Genomic DNA, 11,169 nt, shown 5'->3' with positions numbered 1-11,169 from the left:
ACGAAGTTCATGTACTCAGGCCAGTAATATTTGGGGTCACAAGTTTTTGCCATGGATATTTTGTGGGTCAGAAGATAAAAAGTTTGGGAACCACTGTGTTAAACTATAGCTTTTACAGATCCAAAAGGGGACCCAGTTTTTAATTTGTGTTAATTTAATATCTTTTAATTTTAGAACTCAATAGTTTCTATAAGTAACTCATTAAGACTTGATTGTTTGTACAAATTAAAGATTTTTTTTATTAATTTTTGCCTGTTTTTTTTCTCTGCATGAGCAGCTGACTGAGTTTGTTGTACTTTCAGTGTTTTATTTTCCACAGACAAAAGCTCTCGTTTACACTTATAACATGTAATGTAATCACAATATACCATGACAAACGTGAACACTAACATATCGGATACACTACATGTATGTGAGCACCCATACTAATGCATACACTGAGACCCCCCCCTCCCCCCCACCAAACACACACACCTCTCTCACCCACCCACTCACTCACGCACACACAGATTGATTGTCTACAGAAGCACAATGCTCAAGAATCTAATCCATAATTTACACCTCCCTGCCAAGATCTGCACTGGCGCCAGCCAGGAACACCAGCTACTGGAACAGTAGACAAGAGGGAACACCATGTCCTTCTGCAATGCATGACTTTACATGAACACACACACACACACACACTAGGAAACAGATACAGTTTTGACTATTAATACTGCAAGATTTATGTTTTTTGACCTTCTTGCTAGAGATTGTAGAACATTTGAACAATCCTCTTCAAAATGTCAGCACAAGATAAGACGTAGCGTTTAGAAATCGCACACAATTAAAACTTTATAACTTTTGACACAATGTGATGTCTTAGTTTAAAACAAAATCTGCTGTATCTGTACCATGAGTTCACACTCCCTCAGATTCATAAAATTAGATTCCTTTTTTTTCTTCAGTTTTTTTTTTTTTTTAATTTTAGATTTTGTTTCTAAAATGTAACACATCTGGTTTCGGACGGAACAAAAATTCTGGATCAGATTTTCTAAAGTGTCATGAAGTTCTCATTTGGTGATCACGACTTTCCCAGAAACACCAACCGACCTCAGAAATCTTAACACGCCACATTGACTGTGAAGGATGTTCTTATCCTTATGAACATTAAATTGTAACAGCATGGTAACAATATTAAAGCAATGTAGTAAAATGACTAACAGTCATATTGAATGTTCCTGAAGTCATGGTGTGTCAGTAAGCTCAGACTTTAAGATGTTAAAAGATGTTAAATCAAATTTCTTCAAAAAACACCCAAACCTGCTGTGTTGTCACCCTCACATAGTTTTTGTGTTTTTATGAGCGTGATGCGGTGGGGCTTCAGTGTCTTTCCATTGAGTGATCCCACCTGCTTCTGTCTCATTTTTTAGGACCTACTTGAACAAGTGAGCCAAGTCGAGAGGAAGATTTGACRTCAGCAGACTGCAGGTCATTGATTGGCCGTAGAGGGATGAGAGCATCTCCTTCACAAGAATCAGTGTTATCTTGTATAATTTTGTGTGTGTATTTATTTGCCTTTTCTAATTGGTAGCACGTAAACCAAAAAATACAAATGTACTTTTTTTGAAAACAGTGGCAGAGGATGGTCTATCTTTTGTGACTTTAATTTAAATAWTTTTATTTTTATTTTACCCATTGCTGTGTTATTCTCATTGAATAAAAAAAATGTCACAAAAGTTTTGGGCAGCCACGTTAAAATAACTCTGACCGCATCGAAGTGGCACTCAAGTTATATTAAAGACCACCCAGACCGTGTAGACCTGAGTAGAGTCAAAGCAAGTCATGCAGAGACAGTACAAAGAACAAATAGCAATGGTGACACATCAGTAAGTTAAAACTAGAGTTTTTCATTTGACTTTTAGTTTCATGTGCCTATTTATTTTCCCATTTGTGGAAAAACTAACAAGAAAATGATTCAAACTATTTTTCACYGAACAGCTTGGATTGTTGGAAGTATTTCCCTCATGTTGATGAAGAAGAACAGAGTAAAATTTGAAAGGAAAAAAGACTACTTGTTATTTATGCTCAATGTGCGATCTTTTCAAAGGTTTCTGTGATAAAAAGATTGATGAAGAGACATAAAGTACCTCTCTGTCTGCCGCTCTCACACACTGAAAGAATGAGAGGCAGCGTGCCACATGTTTCTGAGAAGTAAACATGTGAAGGCTCCTGCTTTAAATGTCATCTCCTTTGTCTAATTGGATAAACAAAACTATCAATCTTTGTGCTCGCCAGTCAATCAACAGTCAGTCAATTTGTTATATAATTACTCTGGACTGCTTTTGTCTACTTACTACAGGAAAGAGAAAAAAAAACAGTATTCCTTCTCAAAGGGCTGTCCTCTTCATCTTCCAGTATCCTTTTAGTTATCTTATTAGTTATGAAAATCCTGCGTAAACACAATCTGGAATGAAACTAATTCAAACCCACTCTGGCCAACATGAATAATCTCATTCCCTAGCATTGAACAAACTCATAATAATGAAACTGCTTCAACATGAAAGGCCATGATGACAGTGTGTCTCTTTTATCTTAGAATGACAACAGTTTCCCTGCAACACTTTTTTTTTGCAGAGATGATATCAAACATAGCAAGAAGATAAGACTGAATTTGTGGAAAAACTTTACAGGCTTCACRTGTCTGAAGTGTTATTCCACACATTTTGCTTATTTTTTAATTACAGGGACAACGATTTTGGGAAAACAGCTCAGAAAGTGCTTAAAAGATATTTTAAATGATCAGCAACATAACATCTTAGCAGATGAATGAGTTAAAACAATAAAAAACCTGCAGCTTGACTTCCAGTGTCTCTGATCAGCAAATCTATATTAACACACACTCCTTTGTGTGTTTGTTAGCATTTATCAAGCCAAGAAATGCATCAAACTAATTATCATCCTCAAAAAAATGGAGATTAACAGATCAAGAAAGTCACCCAAAACTTGCAGGTTTTTTTAAAAACAAATAAAAAGTATAAATGGAGCATGCATTAACAAGCTTTATTTGACAAGTATGTTAAACAACAAGCAGATACACTGGAGAAGAAGTCCGGCAAAAGCAGTGTTTTTTTTATCCTTATACAGTGATGTTCACATTTTAATAAAACTGGCAGGAATGTTGATCCAAACATTTGTTTCCCCCTTGACTTCATAATAAAAAAATCTGAATATCCATAGTTGTTCTTGGCCACCATTGTCATGAGGTAAGTCAGTAACAATGCCTCAAAAATATATATACTTTAAAAAATTTGTAGGATTGTAAAGCTTCAAGCTAGAGCTGCACGATATCAGAAAAAGCTGCGATGTGTGATAACAGTGCTTAAWATTGTGGTAGCGATATGATTTGCGATAAATGAAAAAAATAAATATGCAGTGCTGATGTCTTTCTGCTCTGGGTTCAGAGCAAAAAAAACAACCAACATATCATTTCCATTACAACATGACAGAGTGAATACGATTTGATATGGTATCTCTGGTCCACTTTGTTTACCAGACTGACAAAGCACATAAATGCAAACATTAAAGCCAACCATTTATTGAAATTCATGCATTTTTTGCGATTTGCTTATTGCACAGGCTGTTGATGACGATAAAGTTGCAATATATTGTGCAGCCCTGCTTCAGGCCTCATAATAGTACACTGTTTCTCGGACAAAACACTGCTATAAGGATGGAGAAAGGTATGGCAATGACATACACTCACCACATCCCTATATGTTAAAAAGTACTTCCAGCCCCCTGACCTCTCTSTTTTAGAGGGCAGCCCCTGCACCAAATGGAGAAAAGTTGAGATGCCCCCTCTGGAAAATAAACGAGGAAAACAGATTAAGAAGTACATTAGAATAAAAGAGGATGAGGATGCCATTGGCAGCTGGAATATGCTTTAGACTCGACACTTTCTTCATAGGATTTAAAACAGAGTGTAAAGTGAAAAAATATGCTGGTTGTGGAAGCAAGGCTGAGAACATTTTATCAACCAGAGGTGGTCAAAGAGGGAACACAGTGCATATCCTCATCTGAAAGTGGAACAAAATGTCCCTTGCTTATTCTTTTGCCCAAAGCACCAATGACAGTGGCAATCTCTTTACAAATGCAGTCTGATTTGAACCTTCATTAGATTTTCTGTGATGAAATTTTATTAAAACACAGACCAGAATGTCCCGGAGAACTCATTATGGTGGCACTGACAGTTTTGAAMACCTTTTTTGTTTTACTTTTATCCACAGAACCCAAGAAAATGGTTTCCAGATGAAACCAAAGCTGTGTTGAAGCAGAGCAGTGGACTTCAGTGGAAACAGATGCATGTTGGTGACGTCTTGAGCTCCGCAGCAATAAGATCCTGCTGCTGAATCTGTGGGTCTGTTGGGGCGGTTCAAAGTAAACTTTCCTTGTTTTCCATGTTCTAGCTAAGGTTTTCCAAAAATATTTGAGAGAAGCAGATGGATGGACTTTTACTCATTTTAAATACAGGTTAAGTGAAAATTTGATGAAAACTGCTGCATTTTTACTAACTGAATTTTCACAATGTACCTGTGGATTTACTGTATAGGAATTTAATTGACTACAACTACAAGGTGAGTCAAAAGTCACAGTACACCTTTTTGAGTTAAAAGTAAAAAAAAGAAAAAAGAAAAATGACATGTGAAAAATGGTCTCTCTTTAAGGCCACCATCTTGACTGTTGTCATATTGGACCAAACTACAAGGGTGTCCTATGACTTTTGACTCACGCTGTAGCTTTGAACTGTGATGTGAATAAAATTGAAGATTTTGATTATTTTTTGCTCTGTATGGTGTTGTGAAATACATTTTGTAGTTAACTGGTGCCGTGAACTGAATATTAACTGCATTTAAATGAAATAAATGGGACAATATTCATGTTAGCTCATTATAACAGCAATGAGAACAAAAAACATTCATAAACTGCTTTTGTTTTTTGGAGTTGTTTTGAAATGCTGCAGATTTGAGCCCCGGTTGCATCAGGATGGGCATCTGTTGCAAAACAATTGCCAAATTGTTTGAGCAAGTTTGTTCACTGTGGCAACCCTTAAAATAATAATAAAACCATAAATAAATTCAATTTGTTCTTGTAAATCAAACTGAATGGAAACCGTTTAACACCAGATGCATGTCCTGATGCAAACTGSGCTCAAACCTGCAGCGTCAGAATGRTGAGACCGGAGTGCTGACCACCAAGGTACAGCAGCCCATGAGACCAAACTCAATGACAACTCAAATACTCATCTGAATGGTGCCATAAAGGACAGCTGTAAACTGGGCAACAGTCTTTGATGATGCAGTCCCCACTTGCTGAAACTGGTTCTCAAAACGTTTTCACGCAGTTTATGTCCAACAGGAATGAGTAAACAAGAAAGCAAATTCATAGAGCAAATGAACAGCTGAACACCGAGTGGAAGGAGTGCACTCACAGAATGTTATGGCTCTAATGTATGTATGCTTATTTGTGGTTAAATCTATTAATAACAACCCATTTTCTGATGAGGTTCAGACGAAAAGAAAATTTGATTCCTATCTCTCCAGATGAAAGAAAGAYGTTCAAGTAAAAGTACGTTATAACTCATAACTGCATCTCTCATTTGTGACGAGCCCTTTCTTCGTAACTCACGCTGGGTGAAACACATGGGAAGAGTCTACCCTGTGCTTTTTCACTACTTCAACAAGCTCTCTGACAAATATACCATTAGTTAGTGTTGTTTCTCATTTTACAAAGAAGATGTGTCACTTAGAATAGTTTGCCCTGCATGATTAAAGTAGTCRTAGGTCACATTTAAACTTGCGTACTCGAGTGCACAAACACAAACAGTTTGTGTGTGCTTAGAGGCAATGAATTCAAGCCTGTGACCTTACACTTCTCTACAATGTTAGAAAAACTTCAAATTTCACATATTATACATACTGTGCAGAGGACAAAAAGGAAAATTGTATTATTTTATACACATACTGTACAGCATATGAAGTGTTTTGAATCATACAAGATATTAAAAATGTAAAAATATGTCATTACCTGAGTGTGATGACTGTCCATGTGTCTGTGTAGGGAGGAGGTGCTGGAATTTGACTTGATGTGAGTCTCATCTTCCATAGACCCTGGATACAAAATAGGAAAACCACGAATWTCAGATTAAACGTCCCCTTGACTGTACGCAGCTAATCATCATACATCATTACTGCTTTAAACTGAATGATCTAAAGTGTGTGTGCGAAATGTTAAGTGCTGAGGTGTTACCATTGGAGATCTGGTTGCCGTTCTCTACAGGAACAGGGCTCGGGGAGTGAAGAGAGTGGTTGTTGGCGTTCTTGTCTTGCAGCTGCAGAGAAGGTGATGTGGGCGCGGAGCCACAGTCTTCTTTCCCTGGCAGATTYATATTAGAATTGAACCCTAGAAAAAATTAATTAATTAATTAATAAAAAAAGAATTGAACCCTAGAAGAAGTGCGTCCAGAAAAACATGACACATACTATMAGTCTGTACATGACACAACTAGCATACATAAGATAAAAAATATATATATTCTTGAAATACAATATTTGTGTAGATTTTTCATTTTGCCTGCTGATATTGAGGTATGCACGGTTCTTGGGGTTCACATGTGTTTGCAAACTGCATAAGTAAGTGGCTCTAGTTACATGTGTGTGTGGCAGTTTGAGCAGTAATTCATCAGCAGCTGTCTCAAGAAGAATTTGTGCCTGTTGGTCCCACTACAGTCACATGATACCTAAATATAACAAATTTACTACATCATAGGGTAAAGGTTTGTGTTTGAGAAGGACAGTCCGAAACAAAAGTCTGATAAAAAATAATTAGAGTCAAAGCATATCTGCTTTTAAAATATGCATTTTTAAAATGATTTTCTCTTGCATTTTTGTGCTTTTCTCATACTCAAAGGTAAGCAAAGATGGCAGGGACTGGAGAGTCAGCTGCTCTTTACAGAGAAGTCTGGAATAGCAACTGTAACCCCCGGCCACTCCCCCAGAGTTGGGTATCACATTCAGTCATTTAACTGCCAAGAGGGAACGGAAGTGGGTTGTCCTGTTAAGCCCAAAGGCATCCCTGTGCGTTCAGATCTGAGAGGACCGCTGTGGTCTGCCTGCTCAAAATACCTCGTGGCCTGCTCCCCCTGTCACACACGTTATTTTCCATGATGCCAGTGCTTTTCCTGCTCAGGTCCAGGTGCTGACCAAGAGTCAACTGCAAGACGTGACGTGAGGCAAATGCGTCAGCAAACGCACTTGGTTGCATACAGCATCTTATAAGGTGATGAGCTCGCCGCTGCCTGGATTKTTTTACAATTATAGAAGTATGACACGTTTGTTACACAAATGAAGCTTCCTTAATAAGGCTCAAGAYTATTTACAGCAATGGCTACCACTGATTTGACCATAGTTTTCTTTTTAATTATTTGTCTTCCAGATAGTTGTCCAAGCCATACCCTTCACTGCTGCAGAGCATTCGCAGTCCGTTCAGTAGAACATGAGTGAGCTGTTAAATATTTRATGCCTAATCCTCATCGTTCTACTGCTCATGTATTATTAATCAAGCCACAAGTCATACACTGAGGAAACAGATACCAGGACAAAAAAAAAAAAGAGAGTAGGAGAGAAGAGTTTCTATTTTTTCCTCATGTTTGGCTTAACCACACAATATTTACTATCCCATGATTGCTTCAAAGTTATCACTTTTTAGATTGGAATGTTTCGACCTAATGGCCCTCATCTTACTTTGCCCTACTTTCACAACATGTTCTGCCTTGCATGCTACTCACTAAAGTACCTCACACAGTAACCCTGCAAAAACAAACTCAAACTGCAGCCTGAGACTAATGGTGGGTTACATTTACCTCTGAAGTCAGAACTCCAATCTGACTGAATGACTTCGTACTCAAGAGTGTCCCAGTTTCAAGTTGGAAAATCATCATTTGTGCTCAGTGATGAGGCTAACTACTATTAGCTATATAACCCAAAGACAATATATTTATTTGCTTTTTATGCATTAAAACACTGGTAACATGTTCACTAATAGAGACTGGGAAGTACTATGAGTGACTGTTGTAACGAGATAAACAGAAGTGAAAACAACCAGTTTAATTACAGCAGCTGTTTTCAAGATGGCAGCGTGCTGTTACTCCGYGGCTTCTCACTCTCCCAAAAAATAACGGTCTTTTCTAATGATTCATACTTTGAATTTGTGCCCAAGATACCCCGCTTTAAGYGTGTGACATACAGTCAAATTAAACTTTTTAATTTAATGGAAGATTTGGCTACAAGAACAGTGACAAAGGACCCCAGGCTCAGGCTCTCCTATGGACATCAGAGTGGTGGAGCAGAATGCATCGGACAGAGGGCAAGTGTTTCTCTTATATATTGTTCTTGGGGTTAATTGGACCGTGAGTATGTAATTGTGTTCCACCTCATGCTTAACACATAATGTGAATGACAACAAAGTCTCCTTGAATCACCATAATAACCATATTAGATTTTGAGGATRGAGACTGGCAGGAAACCTGGGTGTTTTCATTGAGTTTTCTAACACGTTGGAAAAAAAGACATTTAAGTACAAAAGGATTGCAGCACAAGTGAGTTAAACATCATAGTTCATTAATCAACATGTTAAAAAGCAGCAGCAGAAGCTGAAGGACATGTTGCTGAATATAATGGGTTAGTGCTGCTTTGTCAATAAGGTAATGAGATTTAAATAAAAATAATACAATTTTGTGGATATTAAAGTGTTGTACTCTCTTGTAAGCCACCTTATAAGTTAATTACTTATTCAACGCATATATCGCTGCATTAAAATTTGTATATTCACAAAAATACCAATTTCCTCACATATAATTTATYGGACATTGTACTGTATACAAGAATCAGTGGTTATCTTCCAAATGATCTATACACACCAACATGAATATGTGGTGACCGGTTATTTGTGCTTGTAGCTAATCTTCCCATAAATGAAGATGCGATAAAAATAATGATTCAAAGATAAGGGAGAGGCATTTAATGGAAGTGGAAATGGCTGCTGATATGTGTATGAGCATTACAGACCTCCTTCTCTTGCCTTGCGGCCAGGCGTTGACTTCCTCAACAGGCTGCGTCCGGAGCTGAACAGAGTGTTGAGTTCATCCAGAGGGCTGGTCAGTGGTCTACCATTGGCTGGGTTAAAAAGCAGGGGGGACGATGAGCAGGAGTGGGCCCTCCGTGGCTCGGGACGAGACATCTTCACAGGTGAGTAGGGAGGGGGCTTCCCCAGTGGCTCCCCACCCGCCCTTTGCGAGGAGGTTTTGGCAGAATCTGAGCTCCCAGTGACAGATGCTGCCCGAGTCAGGAAGCTGGCCTCAGGTGGGAAGGGGAAGTGTGATGGGGGTCTGTAGGGAGGAGGTGGAGCACTTGGGGGAGGGGGTGGAGGTGGAGGAGTGAGTGGAGGCGTAGACTTCTTTTCTGGTACAAGGRCAGTGAGACTAGGGGAGGAGTCAGCCCTTTGGCGAGCAAACTGTGGGGACAGGGGGCTGTCTGGGCCCGTGGCGTAGTTCAGRTTAGTCTCAAACACGGGCAGCTTCTTCACTTCGAGTGGGGTCAGGGGTGATTCATCTGAAGCAGGAGAGCAGGTGACAGGTGAGGGGGGGAACACCAGGAGAGGTGGGCGGTGGGGGAGCAGGTTGGGGAAAGGAGCAGGGATGTCACAACTGCCGTCTTTGCCATGTTGGGTTTTGTTCTGCGTGAGAATAACGTCCACGGCAGCACTCACCCCAATTGATGTTTGTTTGGCTTCTCCATGTTTTGGAGGAGATATCCCAAAYCCCACCAGGCCCAGGGTTAGAGTCTGCAGTTTGGCTGCCTTCGTCACTGCTGTGGGAGGTGTTCCACCTTCTTCAGGAGGGAGATACTTCATTTCCTCATAGACAGCTTCTGAGTCTACCTGCTCTGGGCTATCAGGGGGCTCCTGGAGGCTCAGAGCACGCTGCTGAGAACCTAGCATCTCAATGTATACATCCTCTTCATCGTGTCCTTTGAATAAGCTTAATGCTACCCCTTGAGGAGCATCTATAGAGGCTGCTCTGTGCATTAGGCCTCCAAATCCCCCACCTCGGGAAAGCAAGGCCAGCTTTACATCAGCGGGCCGCAGCTGGTGGAGCTGCGGTGCTACAGCGTTAATCTCCTCATACGAGCCTGTCAGCTTAGTGTTGGGGCTGCGCTTAGGTTTCGGTGGTGGTACCTTTCTCATTGTCGTATAGTCATCACTGTGGGGACGAGGTTTGGAAGAGGCTGTGGAAAGATCAAACGAAGTAAATTATGTAGAAAAAAATAATAATAAAGCAAAAAGGCATAAAATATGTACCTGCTGGGTCATTTGGGGAGAGCTGGGATTTAGGGGGACTTCCAGTCGGGGATATGTACCCCTCAGGTGTGGAGCTCTCTTTGACAGCCATTGTCAACCCAGCACTGACTGCTTCATAGGATGCACTCAGGCGGGTGTTGGGGTCCCTCTTTGGTTTGGGAGGTGGCTGCTTCCGAGGCGAGGAAAGGTTTCCACTGCCTGCCCCATCATCACTGCTTTGGGCTGCCTGCTGCAAGGCTGGTTTGACAAGGGGACTAGCAGAGAAGTGGACTACATTCTCCACAGCGAGGGGAATGGGCACTGAACTGGAGCGATAATGGCGAATAACTCGAGTGCCACTGTTTGCCGGGCACTCGTGGGCTTTTCCGTTTTTCTCCACCATTCTAGAAACAGATAAAGAAAATGAATATCTAATGGAAAAATAAATGATTAACATCTGGAATATTATGATCTATTAAAAGTAGTCACTTTTTAAAAAATAAAATCTGCCAGATTTAGATTTATTTATAAATTTAGTTTAGTTTATTCATTTATTTAATTTAAAAACAAAGCAAATTCAATTTACAAAAAAATACAAATGACTAATAAAATAAAATGAAAGGCAGCAGAAGGAAGATAAAATCTTGTAATATCTGTGCCTTTTTCCATCAAAAGAAATTCAAACAATAATAATAAAAACATTTAAATTGCTAATGTATTGAAAAACAAATGCTTGCTTAAAGTGTCATGCCCAAAAATTAAAATAAGATAAATAAGGCATTGCATATATATATA

At 39.4% G+C, this 11,169-nt stretch overlaps 1 protein-coding gene across 1 annotated transcript in view; it reads right to left on the bottom strand.

Moving 5' to 3' along the window:
• myo16 (myosin XVI) overlaps nt 1–11,169 on the bottom strand; it is a gene marked incomplete in the record, with an annotated part of 109,202 nt that overhangs the window by 4,283 nt on the left and 93,750 nt on the right. The window contains 4 exon segments of the mRNA XM_014017511.1: nt 6,067–6,149; nt 6,289–6,441; nt 9,105–10,322; nt 10,396–10,778. Coding sequence (XP_013872965.1) covers nt 6,067–6,149; nt 6,289–6,441; nt 9,105–10,322; nt 10,396–10,778 — 1,837 coding nt within the window.

Source organism: Austrofundulus limnaeus, unplaced genomic scaffold (genome assembly GCF_001266775.1).
Source record: "Austrofundulus limnaeus strain Quisiro unplaced genomic scaffold, Austrofundulus_limnaeus-1.0 Scaffold171, whole genome shotgun sequence".
In the NCBI taxonomy this organism is placed as follows: Eukaryota; Metazoa; Chordata; class Actinopteri; order Cyprinodontiformes; family Rivulidae; genus Austrofundulus; species Austrofundulus limnaeus.
This window is presented reverse-complemented; position numbering and strand designations above follow the sequence as displayed.